The 18,146-nt window shown below is 40.9% G+C and overlaps 1 protein-coding gene and 1 long non-coding RNA gene across 5 annotated transcripts; one reads left to right on the top strand and one right to left on the bottom strand.

Annotated features, from left to right (window-relative positions):
* The first annotated feature begins 356 nt into the window (after nucleotides 1–356).
* On the top strand, nucleotides 357–3,417 carry LOC144712338 (uncharacterized). 3 transcript variants are annotated; one of them, XR_013583771.1, is made up of 4 exons: nucleotides 357–448; nucleotides 2,299–2,644; nucleotides 2,912–3,027; nucleotides 3,333–3,417. It is a non-coding gene; the product is annotated as an uncharacterized LOC144712338 (long non-coding RNA). The 3 variants fall into 3 exon arrangements; XR_013583772.1 differs by adding an exon at nucleotides 636–692 and having other exon boundaries at nucleotides 366–448; nucleotides 2,299–3,027; XR_013583770.1 differs by having other exon boundaries at nucleotides 2,299–3,027.
* LOC144712336 (protein DETOXIFICATION 42-like) lies at nucleotides 1,504–9,905 on the bottom strand. Of its 2 annotated transcripts, XM_078586582.1 has the most exons (13): nucleotides 9,718–9,905; nucleotides 8,043–8,164; nucleotides 7,737–7,880; nucleotides 5,427–5,599; nucleotides 4,288–4,423; nucleotides 4,058–4,154; nucleotides 3,893–3,993; nucleotides 2,898–3,061; nucleotides 2,705–2,776; nucleotides 2,509–2,625; nucleotides 2,315–2,410; nucleotides 2,099–2,220; nucleotides 1,504–1,704 (listed from the first exon to the last, which is right to left on the bottom strand). In XM_078586582.1, exons 1-13 carry the CDS (start codon nucleotides 9,825–9,827, stop codon nucleotides 1,647–1,649), a joined length of 1,512 nt encoding a protein of 503 aa, XP_078442708.1. In that variant the 5' UTR covers nucleotides 9,828–9,905; the 3' UTR covers nucleotides 1,504–1,646. The 2 variants fall into 2 exon arrangements, with proteins under 2 accessions (XP_078442708.1, XP_078442709.1); XM_078586583.1 differs by lacking the exon at nucleotides 7,737–7,880.
* Between the last annotated feature and the right edge of the window lie 8,241 nt (nucleotides 9,906–18,146).

The raw sequence follows: 18,146 nt of genomic DNA on the forward strand, positions 1-18,146 counted from the left end.
ATCCCTAGATCGATCGACGAAACCCTAGCTCGATCGACGTCGTCTTCTTCCTCTCGCTCGATTGCCATCAGACGAAACCAGAGCCCAAGTAGAAGTCCTTGTAGAGCAGCCCGTCAATGTCTTTCGTTGACTCATCGGTGGGAGTTTTGCGCTCAGATCCAGTTTCTCTCGGGGAATTGCTTTTTCACACGGTATTTTCGTAAGAAGAAGTTTGGTTTGCCACGTGGCGTCTTCTGATTGGGTTAGTGGAGCGGTTACGGTTTTGAGCCGATCGGACCGTTGAGATCACGGTCGGCGATTCTGCGCCGTTCGATCGAAGGTTTCGATTTGTTCTTGATCGTTGGGTATAAATACTTGGGGGAGGTTTCTGGAGCTGACAGAAGTCGCGTCGAGAGTTCGAGGTTTCAGTCAGCGCGATCGCGTGGGTTTTGGCGTAATTGTTCTACTGGTATGATATTGTCTTTCTGATCTGTCGGATTCGATGAGTTTGTCCGCTGCGAGATTAGCGTAGTTTAGTTGTTTGTAATTCTGCGATTTGATGGAACACATAAACGTTCGGAAGGAGACCACATGAACATTCGATTTGTTCTTGTTCGTTTTCTATAAATACTGAGCGAGGCTTCTGATTCTGAAAGAGCCAGGATAGTCCGCGTCCGAAGTTCAGGATTTCGGTCGGTGCGATTTTTCAACTGGTATGATATTTTCTTTCTGATACGTCGAATTTGATATGTTTGTCCGAAGCGAGGTTGGCGTAGTATAGTTATATTCAATTTCATGAATCGCATAAACATTCGGAAGGAGTTGTTAAGTTGTCAACCTTAAATGGCATCTCGATCGGCTGTTCAGTAGCCAGCACTCTTTTTTCTTCCTTCGTTTTGGTTAATATGATTTCTGCTGGGGATCGCTGTGGTTTAAGGATTTCTCACTCTTATTTGAAGGCTTTCTTGGCCTATCCAATGACGAGCCCCCATAGTTTAAACCTGAAAATGGATCTTGTTCTATTGTTGATCGGATATTTCTATATGAGAAATACGAATCGGAGTTTGAAGAATGGGAAGGAGCCCTCGACCCGCGACAGAGAATTTTTATGGTTTACACACTTTTGTATTACTGCTGATTACTGACGTATTTCTGTTAGTGCACTTTTTAAATGATACGTAAACAGGGTATTTCAAGTCCTTTATAACGAAGATAGATCATGTAGATATTTTTAATGGATCATTTATCATATATCCTGACACAACTGGTTAGGAAACCTTGGGACATATGTTGCTTTGGTTGAAATCTCCAGTTTCTCTCTACCTTGTACTTGAAGTGGGTGGTTGATATTTTTCCTATCCATATCTTCGATGGGTTACCATAAACACTATTATTTCATGAAATCTGCCAATACATGGATTCTCAGGATACGACTATCCATTTACTCACTATTTATCTTAGAGAAAAGCCAGACCATAGATAACATAGCAAAACCAAAGAAAAAGTTTGACTCTGTGACAAGAATAAGATGAAGTATGCCTTTTTATCATTATGTTAGGTAAAAAGCATCGTTGTACAAGCGGTGTAGGTAGCTGATATGTGGCTATGATGTAAATATCAAAGAGAAAATTACATTGCTATCGCACGTGGAAAAAAACTCTGGCTTTTCAACTCGATTTTTTCATATCGAGGAGGAATTTCCATGGGCCTCGTGCAGCGCCCATCCTGAAAAAAATGAGAAAGAGCAAAATTTTCTTCAGGAAAGAAATGAGATCAGTAATATTTTCGTGTAAATTCGGATTAAACATGTTGAAAAAGAGATAATGAATGTAGGTATGCCTAATTTTTCTTTGAAGAAAACCCTATAACCCTGGGAGACAAGAACCCTGGAAAAAACTTGGAGCAATGTGTAGTTCTTTTCTGAAGTTTAATTGCTTCTCATTTTCTGTTCGTCAGCGTATTTGTTAAACCAAATATATGACGACATACTAATTATGGTAATTTTTTTGTACTGATATATGATGAAAATGATTCTCGAGGCTAAGTTTACGTTTAAGCATTTCTACCCTTTTTTTTCTTTGATAATCAAGAAAGCGATAGGAAGAAACATCAAGCGTACCTCCAAATGCCAGCAAACATTCTCAAGCTGATATATATCGTCAGAGCAATCCATATTCCAATGAATCCATGAGTATAAGAAAGAATAATTAAGGAAACGACACATAAAACAGCCACCACAACCTGAAAAACAAAGAAAATATCTTAGGAATAACATAAAGATTTCTTTCATTGTTCTACATGGGTTCTTTTTCATTGCAGGTATGGTTCCACACACCATTGAATAAGCTGAATACACATAATCTGATGCTCCAAAGTTAATACCGTCAAAAACAAAGGCCAATGAGTTGATCGGTTGAGTAGCAGCTACAAACTGTAAGAAAAATACAGGTGTCCCGAATTATCAGACATGATATTTACTTGTTGATCAGTGATACGGGGATATATTCAGTGGCCAATCAAAAGACTTACGGGTAATACTGTTTGTATTAACTTCTGCACATGCTTATCTTTTGTGAACACTGCAGATCCGAACCTCATTCCGATGCCAATGAAAGTGGAAAGCCCCAGTCCCAGAATAACACTTAGCTGTGTGGTGTGAAGAAAGGTTTCAATTATGATTAAAGAAATTTACAAAAATTTCAGTTATATAGCTAACTTGTCAAACCTGCAAGACGCGAGATGCCGCGTCAACCACCATCTGATGGTCTCCTGTAGCAAATGAACCGGCTAGAATTGCCTGCAGGATATTCCAATGATGATATTTTTGTGAAATTTCACTCTAGTGATTGAAATTTATGTCTTTGAATTTATTTTATTTAACTATTTGGGAAGTATTCTCGTTATAAGGTTTTGCTGACCTGTCCTGCAACAGCCAAGCCATCTGCAAGGAGGGATGTTGATAACCAAATCTGCAAGCAGACTTGAAAAGCAGCCATAGGAATGGGTCCACGAGAAGCGGAAAGATATGCGGCCATAGTGACACAGAAGGTAACCGCTACAACCCTTGCCAGCAATAAAGACCCTGTAAAATTCAAAAGTTTTCAGAGTTTTTACAACTTAAATGAGACCACCATGAAGCGGCTAATTCACTCGGTCATCGTCTCCCAATTATATACCAAGTATATAATCATATACTTGGTACACCTTAGTATATAATCTTCAACAATTGAAGGAGATTCCAGTTCTAGAAGGAGAGAGTTTTGGCGAAATCTTTCTGATGTGGGGAAAATAAAAGAAGTAGCTATTTTCACTTTTCTTCGGCTAATTTTGTTTTTTTTCTCATTTTATTTCAGCCAGGTAAACATGTTCTAATACTCTCACTGTTGGCACGCTACCTCTCTGTACTGTTTTGAGTAAGTTGGTTTTCATTTTGGACTAGTACTTGATGATGATGATGGGTTCGTCATCTAAGGGGACGAAATTGTCGTCGTCTTTGTGGTTTTAGCCGCAGACGTAAGACGAAGGCGATAACAACTAGTCATTGTCATCATCACCTAAAAGAGTAAGGATAGAGGAAGTGAAGAGAGGACGATGAGTCTTCATCCGTCATCCTTCTACAATTTGTGGACAGAGGACAATGGCAAACTCATCATCTTCATCTTAATCAAGAGGACTATGATGATTTCTCATTGTCATCCAGCAACTGCGAACCTTATGCGTGTCATATCAACCAACAAGAAACGTGGATGAGCTCATGTATGCAAAGATTTCAGGACAAAATGCATGAAATTCTGACTAAAAGTGTCAAAATATTCCTTGATTTCAATGTCTAGAAATGAAATCAGGAAGCTTCAGCCAGTTCAAAGATAGTAGTGGTCGTTTTAACTTGAAGTAGGGGAAGAAAGCATCTTACCGCAGGTGAGAAAGCGGCTGAATTTCAGATCTCTGATATGCGGTGGAATGACTTGCACTTCCTGTACTAGTCTCCAGAGCAGTATGGCTGCAATTACATACCTGTAGTCTCCAGATTCATCAAAAAAAAAAAAACCTTGGAAGGAGAAACTTGGGGAGATCTTACTGTGAGATAACATGCGCAATGGCCGCACCAGCTACGCCCCATCGTGCCACAAATATGAGGATTGGATCGAGTATGATATTGACGGCGTCTCCTGCGACTGACTCGTTCGCGCTCTAAAGGTTAAAAGAAGGAAAAGGGAAAAAAAAAAAAACTGAAGATTGGATCAAGTATTATCTGAATTGAGGTCAATGCAAGAAATGGTGGAAAATTCAGGAAAATTGGAGACTCACGCGTGGCATAGAGAGGAGTCTTGGTGTCCTTAAACCCTCGGAAAACCCCCTGCATGGCGAGGGAAAAGAGTATGGCCGGCGCGCCGATTGACCTCAACGATAAATACTGGCGGGCTGGAGCCATCATGGGAGAGGTCTGCCAAATGAAAAAGTTTTTAGCTTTGTTCTAGAAGGGTCTGGAGATTTCTAGAAGGTTCTAAAGCTCAAGAAGTTCTAGAAAGATCTGGAAGTTTACAAAGTTCTAGAAGCTTCTTCCTTAGTCTATCTACAACTTCGGAATCGTCATTTGGGAAATCCATGGAAAAAGGATGACAAAGATACGCCCCAAAGAATAATAAGAGTGACATACAATGAAATGATTTGAGTAAAGTTGAAGAAAAGTTGAAGATTTCTTTCTCTTGAGTTACGTCTTGAGTTATTTCTTGAGTTCTTTTACTTCCTCCATCCCAAACTCTTGAGCATTAGAGCAGGAGGGAGGTTATACTTCAAAAAAATTAGAGCAGGAGGGTGTCATGGAGGCCGGGACGCAAGAAAATGATAAAAACCTTGATCTAGGTTCGTGTCAGGAGGTTGGAGGACGAGGCGAGGTAGACGTTCCCGGGGTAGGAGAGTCGAAACGGGAATGATGGGAGGGGTCGAACAGATGGGGCAGGGATCGACCAGGGACGAGCCGCCTGATGATGCGGTGAAGGGTTGACGATCGCGGGGATGGGGATTGTCGGAGACTAGAAGAGAACAAACGGCCAGGGTAGGGATCGGATTGGAGGGGAGCCGGCTGAAGATCCGGTGAGACGATCGCGGGGATAGGCGATCGCTGGACGGTCAAGGGGACGGGACCGAGACAGGAAGGATTGAGATAGTGAGCCAAGAGGCCGATCTTACCATAAGTCTTGACTGCCCTCCTCAAGGGAGGGCTACACATATTTATAAGAAAAGGAAGCAATCTACCCTAAACATAAAATGACTAAAATACCCCCAGTGGGCTAAAATTCCTAAGATACTCTTCGGGGGTAGAAGATCGTATCAGAAAACTTATTCTCTAACCATGGATAAATTAAGAGAGAAAATTGGTGCATAGAAAGATATTTTACTCTGGGTAAGAGATATTTCCATTATGTTATGAATCTGGATCTGCTTACTGGCTTGACACCCATTAAGCGCAAGAAGGGTGTGGCGGCAAATCCAAGTAGCAGAGCTTGAAGAATCCCGAGCACCACACCGACCACCAGCGCTGATGAGGCCGACGGGAGGAACGGCCTCTTCTGCATGTCCCCTGGTAATGCCACACTATCTCTTCTTGGATCCTCAGCATCTGCATGGACATGAACGTTGAAAATTTTTATAATCCTTACATGATTCTTATTCATCATGCTATTTAATGTTCTGTAAAAAAGAGAATAGTTGATAGAATCGTAGAGTATTTCCAGAAATTGGTTATTCCAACCAAAGTTTAATCGACCATGATTCTTGATTATCATACTTCTTTAATATTTTTTACAATAAAAAAGGGTGAATAGAATCAGAGGAGAAATATTTCCAGAAAAAAAGTTTCATTGACCATGATTCTTGTTTATCATGCTTTTGTAAGTTTTCTACGAAAGAGATATGTAATCAAAGAGTAGTTACAAAAGCATGATACGTTAAAATCATGGAGAGTTCAAATTTTAGTAGAATAATTGGTTTCTGAATAAAGTCTTTGGCCTCTATGTTGGAAGTTACATTCACGTTTTCTCATCTGTCGTTATTCTTTTTTTTCTCTTCTTCTTTTTTTTACTAATCCCAAACGATGGTTGTTGGGGATATGCCCTTATAACCACTATAGCTCTACGTTAATAGCAGTATCCGATTCCCAATCACCTTAAGTGGTAGCCGACATAAATGCATTTAGAGGGGTCGGGTGGATCTTATCAAACTATGATAAAATTTTCCCATAGAAGGTTATTTTTTCCAAAGTTGGAACTGCCCATGATAATCTTGGTATATTTTCTCTAAAACAAAAGTACTACAAATGAAGGGAATAGACAAAAGTATCCGTAATGGGTAATTAAATAAATACATCTAGAGAGGTTTGGGATCTTATCACATTATGAGAAATCTTTCTCATAACAGCGTGTAATTTATAAAAAGTTGAATTGTCCATGATCATGCTTTGTACATTTTCTGTAAGACAAAATTATATGAAGCGAAAATACCTAAATACCCTTAAGTGGTAACTAACATAAATACACCAAAGTGGTTTTTATCACACCAAAATAAAAATTTCCCAGAACAGGATATTTTATCGAAAGTCGAATAATCCATGACCATGCTTTGTACGTTTTCTGTAAAACAGAAGTACATGAACATAAAATACAAAAAAACCCCCCTAAAGTGGTAACTGACATGAAAGCGCCAAGAGGGGTCGGAGAATCTTATCGAACAAAAAAAATGTTTTCCTGATAAGGTTATTTTTATCAAAAGTTGAATCGTCTATCATTATGTTTTCTACTTTTCCTGCAAAATAGAAATTAAATTACATTATTGAGCTGCCCCCCACCTTATTCCACCAAAAAAATATCTTAAATATTTACTAAATTGGGTCATCAAATCGAAAGTTGTATCCTCCACGATTCTTCTTAATCGAATTTGGGTCATCTAAGGGAAGAAAATTAGATGATCAAGTAGCCTCTCCTTTCCCAGAAAAAAACCCAGAAACATTTCTAGAAAAATCACTATCCGTTCCACTATCCGTTCATAAGCAAACAAGATGACAGGCTAACCCCCCCCCCCCACTTTTCCCAAGAAAAAAAACAAGAAATCTTTCTTGAAAATAACTCTCCATATATAAGCAAACGAGATGACAGAATAGCCCAACCCCCCGCTTTTCCTAAGAAAAAAGGAGAAATCTTCCATTTATGAAAAGATGCAGGACTCCATTCTTTCAAAAAAAAAAAAGCAAAAATAACTAGACAAGAAAATGGAGCAAGAAAACACAGAATTCTTTCTAGAAAAATCACCATCTATTTACTAGCAAATGAGATCATAGAGTAGCCCCCCCTACTTTTCCCCAGAAATAGAAGAAATCTTCCCTAAAATACTCAGTTTATCAAAAGATTCAAAACTGCGCGCTTTCAAAAAAAAATAGCAAAAATAACTAAACAATAGAATAGAGCAACAAAAAACCCAGAAATCTTTCTAGAAAAATCACTGTTTATTTATAAGCAAAGGAGATAATATAGTAGCCCCCCATTTTTCCCTAAAATACTCGATTTATCAAAAGATTCAAAACTGCACGCTTTCAAAAAAATTAGCAAAAATAACTTAAACAATAGAATAGAGCAAAAAAAGCCCAGAAATCTTCCTTAAAATACTGAATTTATCAAAATATTCTAAACAGAAAAAAATTTAATAAAAATAACAAGACAAGAGAATGAAAGTAAAAAAGAAGAAGAGATTAATTAAAAATTAACCCCGAGATTGGGCTTCGTGGGGGCGGTTAGGGTGTTCTTCGGCGACGAAAGAGGTGGTAACGCTGACGACGGGGTAGATGGCGACTTTGGAGATTTGATTAAATATGGCCACCGATACGCCCACCGCCGCCAGCTCAACGGGCCCTGCCAACGGCCCAAACTTCAATCAGGCCCAATAACCGGGTCGCCACCCGTTCCTGACTCGTCTTTGACTCGTATTTCGTCATCCTTTACGTCCCTTCCCGTCCCGTTTATTTATTTATTTGTATTAATTAATTAATTAATTTGTATTTATTAATTTAATACCGAGGTGGCCGACGAGGGCGGTGTCGACGAGGGAGGCGAGGGGGTCTGCGGCGAGCGCCAGCGCGGCGGGCACGGCGATGGAGGAGATCTCCTTGCCCATTTCGTCCGCCTTCAAAGCGTTCCTAGAGAGAGACATACATACATACATACATCTGAGAGAGAGAGAGATCTTTGACAGAGCGAGAGAGATATTTTAGAGAGACAGAGAGAGAGAGATCTTAGAGAGACAGAGACAGAGGTAGAGAGATCTTAGAGAGACAGAGACAGAGAGACAGAGGTAGAGAGAGATCTTAGAGAGAGAGACAGAGGTAGAGAGAGATCTTAGAGAGAGAGAGACAGAGGTAGAGAGATCTTAGAGAGACAGAGAGACAGAGGTAGAGAGAGATCTTAGAGAGAGAGACAGAGGTAGAGAGAGATCTTAGAGAGAGAGAGACAGAGGTAGAGAGAGATCTTAGAGAGAGAGAGACAGAGGTAGAGAGAGATCTTAGAGAGAGAGAGACAGAGGTAGAGAGAGATCTTAGAGAGAGAGACAGAGGTAGAGAGAGATCTTAGAGAGAGAGAGACAGAGGTAGAGAGAGATCTTAGAGAGAGAGACAGAGGTAGAGAGGGATTTTAGAGAAAGAGAGACAGAGGTCGAGAGAGATTTTAGAGAAAGAGAGACAGAGGTCGAGAGAGATTTTAGAGAGAGAGACAGAGGTATAGAGAGATCTTAGAGAGAAAGACAGAGGTAGAGAGATATTAGAGAGAGAGATCTTAGAGACTTAGAGAGTGCGGTCTTATAGGTCTTAGAGAGAGACATATCCTAGACAGAGACAAATATCTTTGGGAGAGAGGTATTGTAAATAATGTATGATATCATTGAGAGAGACATAGAGATAAAGACAGTGAGATAGGTGGATAAAATAGAGAAAGAAAGAGAGAGATAGATAGATATAAATGGATATATAGATAAATAGAGAAATATAGAGATACAGAGAGATAAAGATAGAGAGGGAGACATGGAGAATTAAAGAGATATAGATAAACAAAGAGATACAGAGAGATAGAAAATTAAAGATATAGTGAGATTGAGATAGAGAGGGACAGAGAATTAAAGATATATCGACAAACATAGAGACAGAGAATTGAAGATATAGAGAAACATATAGATACAGGGAGATAGAGGTAGAAAGAGATCTAAGGGAGAGAGAGAGCACGGGAAGATGAGCTTGGATATCCTGAAGAGAGAGGAGATGAGCTTGGAGATTTTAGTGAGAGAGAGATGTTGAAAATAATATATACGATCATTGTGAGAGAATAAAACGAAACTAGATATCTTAGAGAGAGAAACAGAGGGTGAGTGTGGGTGTGTCACGTGTGTGAGAGAGAGATAGAGAGAGATAAATAGAGAGAGAGAGCTAGATAGATAGATAGAGAATTAGATATATAGAGAAACATAGAGATAGTGGTAGAGTGAGATAGATAGACAGAGAATCAAATATATAGAGAAACATATAGATACAGAGAGATAGATCGATAGATATGTATAGAGAGAGAGTGGAGAGGAATATAGGAGAAAGAGAGGTAGAGAGAGAGAGTACCAATCAGAGAAAACACGCACGGTTCTTATGCTCAAGGAGTGGGCTTGGAGATGAGAGAGTTAGAGATAGAAAGAGAGATAGAGCGAGAGAGGTACCTAACGTTATGAAAGAAGATGAATAGGCCATTACGGTAGAAGGAGGGTCCGGGAGAGCTAGCCTGATCATCTTCCATCGATGGATCCTTGGAATCATCCCCTGCGGCCATCTCAACAAGAGAGAGAGAAGAGAGAGAGAGAGAGAGAACGTGCTCAGAGATCTTAGAGAGAGAAAGAGTAGTGAGAAGTGCACGTGAAGGAAGACATGAAGAAAGGAAGCCTGGCAGTCTAATTTTATAGTGCATGACAAGAAGAAAACCAACACTTCTCTTACTACTTAACAAGGGGTAAAATTGGTAGTTGGTCTTCATAGAGAGAGAGAAAGAAAATTAGAGGCCGCCAGTCCACAGATGGGTTCTGCGGTGGAGGGTGACGGACTTTCTCTCTCCTCTTCTCAAGGGTAATTTGGTCATTCATCTGGTAGAGTCTAGAGAGAGAGAGAGAGTTAGAAGCAGCGATGAGTTCTGCTGTACTGGTGCGTGCAGCGAGCAGTGCAAAACAAGAAGAAATCGAATACTTGTGCGGCGGAGGGTGACGGTCTCTCTCTCTCTCTCTCTCTCTCTCTCTCTCTCTTCTTCACACGGGTAACCTGCTAACAAGGAGAGAGAAAGGGAGACAACGAGAGGCAGAAAGAACGGAGAGAGAGAGAGAGAGAGAGAGAGAGAGAGAGAGAGAGAGAGAGAGAGAGAGAGAGAGAGAGAGAGAGAGAGAGAGAGAGAGAGAGAGAGAGAGAGAGAGAGAGAGAGAGAGAGAGAGAGAGAGAGAGAGAGAGAGAAAGAGAGGGCGAGAGAGAGGAGAGTGAGATAAATGGAAGGAGAGAGAGAAAGAGAGGGCGAGAGAGAGGAGTGTGAGATAAATGGAAGGAGAGAGAGAAAGAGATAGCGAGAGAGAGGAGAGTGAGATAAATGGATGGAGAGAGAGAAAGAGGGGGCGAGAGAGAGGAGAGAGAGAAAGAGAGATAGATGGGGAGAGTGATAAGGAAGCAATGGTCGTCAGTCTTGTTGAGGTGATCGTTGCTTCCGAGTTCCGACACACTGCTTTTTCAAAGGACTCGTCGATGTTGAGGGATATAAATGAAGAGAAATAGAGAACACTAGTGGGGCCTGCTCTCAATGCTGGCTTGGGGTAGAGAAGAGAGAGAAAGCAGGGCTTTAGTAAATAATGCCATTGGAGTCTCTCTCTCTCTCGGCCGCATTCTGTCTCTCTCTCTCTCTTTCAGAGGGCCCTCTTATTTTCCCTCCCTATCTCGCACTTTTTTCTCTCTCTTTTAGGCCGCCCTCTTACTCTCTCTCTCTCTCTGTTAGAGCGCCCTCTTATTCTCTCTCTCTCTCTCTCTCTCTCTCTCTCTCTCTGTTAGACCGCCCTCTTATTTTCCCTCTCTCGCTCGCGCTGTCTCTCTCTTTTTTCGGGCGCCCTCTTATTTTCTCTCTCTCTCTCTCTCTCTCTCTCTCTCGCGCTCCGTTTCTGTCTCGACGGGACTCTTGTTCCACCCTCTGTTTCTCTGTGTTTCGTTGAGCTCTTTGTTTGTGTAGTCCTTATATTTGGCGCTCTTATCCTTCCCTCTCCTTGTACTGTCTCGTTCTTGCTCACTCTCTCCCTCGGCTGCCTCTCTCTCATCTTTTCCTTTTTTTTTACCTTTTACTCTCTCGTCACCCCCGTATATCTCTCTGTCGTCTCCCCTGTATATCTCCATCCCGTCCCCTCTTTTTATCATTTTCCATCTCGCCCCCCTATTTTTATCTTTCTATCCCTCCTCTCCCTCTTTTTACCTTTCACTCTCCTGTCTCCGTCTTTTTATCTTGCTCTTTCTCCTCACCCCACCTTTTATCTTGCTCTTTCTCTTCTCCCTCTTTTTACCTTTCACTCTCCCGTCTCCGTCTTTTTATCTTGCTCTTTCTCCTCACCCCACCTTTTATCTTGCTCTTTCTCTTCTCCCTCTTTTTACCTTTCACTCTCCCGTCTCCGTCTTTTTATCTTGCTCTTTCTCCTCACCCCAACTTTTATCATTGGTCTTTCTCCTCTCCCTCTTTTTACCTTTCACTCTCCCGTCTCCGTCTTTTCATCTCGCTCTTTCTCGTCTCCCCACCTTTTATCTTGCTCTTTCTCGTCTCTCTCTTTTTATCTTTCTCTCTCTCGCCTCCCCCGTACCTTTCTCTCTCTCGTCTGCAGAGCTGCGGTCTCTCCCTCCTCTTTCTCCTTTCGCATCTCTGTCGTTCGGTCATTGTCTTCCTCTCTTCTCCCCCTCGCTGTGTTGTGGTCGTCTCTTTCGTTTCTCTTGCCCTTTCGTTTCTCCTTCTATCACACTTTCGTCTCTCTCACTGCCTTTACTTCTCTCTCCCTCCTCTTTAAGGTATCTCTCTCTCTCGGTACTCTGTTACTTTTTCTAATATTCTCTCTCGTTTTCATTTTTTTCTATTTTTACCTCTCGTTATCTCGCTGGCTTCCATCTTTTTCTTACTCCTCTTCCCTCTATACCTTTTCCTCTCTCTCGTTTCGCGTTCTCAGTATCTCTAGCCCTATTTCGTCTGTCTATCCCTCTCGCTCTCTCGGTCTGTCTCTGTCTCTGTCTCTGCCTCAACTCTCACCTCCCCTCCACGTCGCTATCCTTAATAAACTCTTTTTTACTCTCAGTCTGTCTGTCTTTCTGTCTGTCTATCCACATCTCTCTCTCTCTCTCTTTCTCTCTCTCTCTCTCTCTATCTATCCATCTCTCTCTCTCTCTCTCTCTCTATCTATCTATCTATCTATCTATCTATCCATATCTCTCTATCTATCTATCCATATCTCTCTCTCTCTCTCATGAAGAGCCGTAGCGACGTAGTCTCTCTGTTTTTACAAAGTGCAGGACTCCCCATCCCGCATCCTTGTCTTCAGGTGAGCAACAAATTTGCGTCCGATGAATCCTAAACAAATTTGCGTCCGATGAATCCTAAACATCTGTCTCTGTTTTTTTCTATTTATAGGATCGATCATAACGGTAAGTTTAAACTATTTAGGCAGTTATAGATCGAGATCTATAACTGCCATTCTAATGATAGCCGTTAGATTTTCTAACAGTTATATCAGCCTAACTAGATGTAATCCTATCCACTAGATTAAGCCTATCTAGATTTAATCCTGTCCTCTAGATTCCCTTATATTTAATCCTACCTGTCTAATACTCATAACGAGTTATAGATTTATGTTTAGTTTTTACTAATCTAGAGTTATTAAGATCCCTATGGTCGTTGCTGTGGCTGACATCTATACTACTATATATACTACTATAATAGGAATACATGTGCGCTTCTGGCCTCTAATTGGCTGACAGAATAGTGAGAGAGAGAGAGAGAGAAAGAAACGGTTGAGAACGGTTGAATGGATTGAGGGGATCGTTCCAAGAACGTCAGGATTGTCGATCGTGGGGACAACTCGCTGTAGAGTCACTGGCTGATCAACTACAGTTTTGAGGCGTTGACAGAAGAGATCGCGGAGGAGAACCAGATCACCAGAGAGGTGCTGAAAATCAAGCAAATCATCATTAACAAGGAACAGGAGGTCAGCCTCTGAATTTCATTCATTTCCTTCTCCGATTTTGAATCATTTATGATCCAACCACTGAATTTTGGAAAATTTACGTCGATCTTGATCGAGGTCAGTCGGAGGTTCTAAAAAGGTGGATATTTAAGCCTTTGCCACAGTCATCAGAGACAGATGACTGTGGCAAAGGCTGATAATATGATCTAAAAAGGTGGATATCTGAAAATTCGGGTTCGGACAATTGGATTACCTACCTTAAAGTGAATGAACGTGTTCCTGTCGGAGAAGTTACGAAAGGGTACTTGTATGTGTGGTTTTGTATAGGAGCGCGACAAAATAAATCGCTAATCTGAATAGAAAAACTATGCGATGGCTACGGGTGACCTGTTTCTAGAGACTAGGCAACGCCGGGTCAAAGACTTCCCCGTTTTCACGACTGACCTCGATCAAGATCGACGTAAATTTTCCAAAATTCAGTGGTTGGATCATAAATGATTCAAAATCGGAGAAGGAAATGAATGAAATTCAGAGGCTGACCTCCTGTTCCTTGTTCATGATGATTTGCTTGATTTTCAGCACCTTTCTGGTGATCTGGTTCTCCTCCGTGATCTCTTCTGTCAACGCCTCAAAACTGTAGTTGATCAGCCAGTGACTCTACAGCGAGTTGTCCCCACGATCGACAATCCTGACGTTCTTGGAACGATCCCCTCAATCCATTCAACCGTTCTCAACCGTTTCTTTCTCTCTCTCTCTCTCTCACTATTCTGTCAGCCAATTAGAGGCCAGAAGCGCACATGTATTCCTATTATAGTAGTATATATAGTAGTATAGATGTCAGCCACAGCAACGACCATAGGGATCTTAATAACTCTAGATTAGTAAAAACTAAACATAAATCTATAACTCGTTATGAGTATTAGACAGGTAGGATTAAATATAAGGGAATCTAGAGGACAGGATTAAATCTAGATAGGCTTAATCTAGTGGATAGGATTACATCTAGTTAGGCTGATATAACTGTTAGAAAATCTAACGGCTACCATTAGAATGGCAGTTATAGATCTCGATCTATAACTGCCTAAATAGTTTAAACTTACCGTTATGATCGATCCTATAAATACCAACTCACCTGTCTTTTACTATTAATGATTTAGAAGAGAAGAATCACGATCTACATTGCGTTGCATCTCTTCGCGTCTTCTCTACTTCTATTCGATCTCCATTCTTCTTCTTCTTCCTCTACTTCCTCTTCTGTGCGTGAACTTTACAATAAATACCAGCGTAATGAATGCTCGATGCATAGTGTTGAAGCACTAGTCCATTCTCTTTTGAAATAGCAGCAGTAGACCGTTGTAGCCCTCTTTTGAAACAGCCTTTGACTGAGGTCGACCAGTCGTTGCTTCTTTATCAGAGAGAAAGAGAGGCAAAGAGAGAGGTGGAGAGAGAGCCAGAGAGAGGGGAGTGATGGATGGGGAGAACGAGAGAGAGACGGAGAGAGAGAGATCGATGGGGAGAGAGAAAGAGAGGCATAGAGAGAAACGGAGAGAGAGAGAAAAAAGAGAGAGATAGATGGGGAGAAAGGGAGAGAGATAGATGGGGAGAGAGAAAGAGAGGCATAGAGAAGACGGAGAGAGAGAGAAAAAAGAGAGAGAGATAGATGGGCATACAGAAAGAGAACGATGGGGAGAGAGAAAGAGAGGCATCGAAAGAGACGGAGAGAGAGAGAAAGATGGGCATACAGAAAGAGAACGATGGGGAGAGAGAAAGAGAGGCATAGAAAGAGACGGAGAGAGAGAGAAAAAAGAGAGAGAGATAGATGGGGAGAGAGAAAGAGAGGCAAAGAGAGAGAGAGAGAGAGAGAGAGAGAGAGAGAGAGAGAGAGAGAGAGAGAGAGAGAGAGAGAGAGAGAGAGAGAGAGAGAGAGAGAGAGAGAGAGAGAGAGAGAGAGAGAGAGAGAGAGAGAGAGAGAGAGAGAGAGAGAGAGAGAGCGAGAGAGAGAGAGAGAGAGAGAGAGAGAGAGAGAGAGAGAGAGAGAGAGAGAGAGAGAGAGAGAGAGAGAGAGAGAGAGAGAGAGAGAGAGAGAGAGACTTGGCGGCAGCGAGTCCACAGAGATGATGAGTATAAACTCGCGCGTGCAGCAAGCGATACAAAACAAGAAGAAATCCAACACTTGTGCGGCGGATGGAGACGGTGGTGGGGCACCGCGGGAATGACCCGAGCCGCGACGTCTACCCTAGCCGTCCTGCTTTAGACGGACTTTCTCTCTCTTCTTCACAAGGGTAACCTGGTTATTCATCTTACTATAAAAGAACAAAGAGATAGAGAGAGATAGAGAGACATAGAGATAGAGAGAGATAGAGACAGAGAGAATTAGAGATAGAGATAGAGAGAGAGTTAGAGAGAGAAAGAGTTGGAAGCAGGGAGTCCACAGAGATAGGTTCTGCTCTACTCGTGCATGCAGCTAGCAATGCACGCGCACCTGGCGCGACGCCCGTGACCTGCATGATGCAAGAAAATATTTTAACCAGTTTTTTAATGTTTGTTCCACTATCTGACATATGAAAGGGAATGAGGAGGAAAGTGACTTGTTATTAAGAATTAAAATAATATTATGGTTATTATACTATTTGGGAAAAGAAAGGGAATAGAGAGCAGAAGTTTATTGATTAAATGAAAGGGAGAGAGGGACAGCCTGGGCACAATGAATATAGATTGGGGAAAATGTGAGACCGGCCAGGTGCCTAGGGTTAATTTTAACTTGCTTTCTTTTTACCTCACATTGGGCTTCTCATTCCCTTGAGGTTTTTGCATGTCAACCGCACGTGCATGTGGCGTGTGTCGTGCACATGCTATGCCCTCGTTTTGCTCAGGCATTTTGAGAGGTGTGAGTTATTCCATCAGATGCCACAAACATACTACAGGAATGTGCAAGCACACAAGGGTGAACATGGCAATCACACATCTGATAAACGTGGCAATCACACATCTGATAATAAGGGCACTACTTTATTTCTGAATATAGTCCGAGCGGTACACATGATATTCAATCAAGGATGTTTGAACTACAGAATGGTGCCCTTGATCTTAGTCTTAATATTAGGAAAACCCTAAAGTTGTACCCAACTATCAGTCTGGTCCTTAGTCTTGTCAATTTCAAAGCTAAAATCAGAACTAAAAATCATAGTCAAAGTTTAGTAAAGGAAATTAAGAGCTTAAAATTGATATTAAAAGAGTCAGGTATAATTTTTGTCATGGATTCGATGCAATAAATCAAATAAAACTAGGATAAATGGTTCCCCTCCCTATGGTCTCTCTCTTGGCCCTAGTTGCTTCTTCCTAGCTCATCTTAGTTCCATTTGGTCACCACACCACATATAATTTAGCATCGTATTGGTGTTGTCTCGGTATCAAATATTAAACATACCTTTAACCTGAAACAATAATGAAAATTAATCAATATTAAATGTCATAAGAAGAAATATACTACAAAAAAATCACTAAATTGTTAGTCTTCCCTACCCTCCACTATGTCTTCCTATACTTCACCTTCCTCCCCTCGGGATTTCCCATCATTCATAGAAGCCGAACATTTCATAGTTTGAAATTCATGATATCTTGTCTTGTTGAAAAATAACTCTGATGGAGCATTGAAGTCCCAAAGATGGAGGTATTGCTTTGCAAGCAATTACAGACATGGTGATGGAAATATATGTGGCCGAACAGCAATCACACATTCTATATCTCAATCAATCTTCATTCATATAATATATTAATTATAGTGCACATGTGATGAAGTCTATGAATACATTATCTGACTTAATAAATTATGATGAGATCATAATATTGAGATCACTAATCTTGAAACACTCCTTTCTATATTATAGAGTACATGGTATCTCTTCGACCTCCATGTGGTGGAAACTCAACCTATTAATTGTGTTTAATTTATTTGTGATGAATTGAAGATTAAGGGTTAGCGCATTTAAAAAAAATTCCCTAGTGTTTGTTTTGATTAATGTTGAAAGTGGATTATGCCAAGTCAACCATCAGTTAATAGGTTTAGATAAGTTCAAAGATTTTTATTAATATCACGAATTATGCAAAGCAGGATAAATAACTTCATATGGTTCAAACTATAAAAGTCATACATGCATTGGATGACTACTTTCATGCACATAAATAACTGTGATATTTATGATATGTTACTAACCATGTCCTATATGATCAAAATATATGTAGTCGGCAAGCCAATCACACATTCCACATCTTGTTCCATGTTCATTAATACAACATATTCATTATAGTGCACGTGTGATGCTTATAATGAAGTCCATGAATACATGATCAGACTTAGTGAATTATACTGCGATTATAATACGAAGATCACTAGTCTTTAAGCATGTGTTCTAAACATTTGTATTCAAAGGATACACGAGAAGGACATCGAAGTATCAGGATAGAATATCACTATCTAGCCTCACTCATATGATGAGTATGGCCGGTCCCGTAGCCATTAGTGTGGAGACACTAAGGATAGATAGTGGGTGCTCTTTAGTGGAAAGAGTTAAGTGAATTGATCCGTACAAATCCCTGAATGGTATTATACCGAACTATCAATCAGGTGAATTCACGTCATGGTTGTGTAAGTGGTCCTTAGACCTGAGACACCAAAGACGTCTTGTGGACGGACGGTTGTACTTTGTCTATGGCCAACAAGTCTCTAATCATGGGATTCTAAACGGTCTTAGTTCGGGTGCATCAAGAAGTACACGAAGGCAATTAAGTGGTCAAGATGAGATCGTCCACCCTCGGTATAAGAGGTGACAGCTCAAGGAAGACGATGTGATGAAGTCCTTGGCCAAGGCAGTGAAATATCGGAGAAGAGTTCTTCGATGATTTTCGAATGCATC

This window comes from Wolffia australiana, chromosome 14, assembly GCF_029677425.1.
Source record: "Wolffia australiana isolate 7733 chromosome 14, ASM2967742v1".
Lineage (NCBI taxonomy): Eukaryota > Viridiplantae > Streptophyta > Magnoliopsida > Alismatales > Araceae > Wolffia > Wolffia australiana.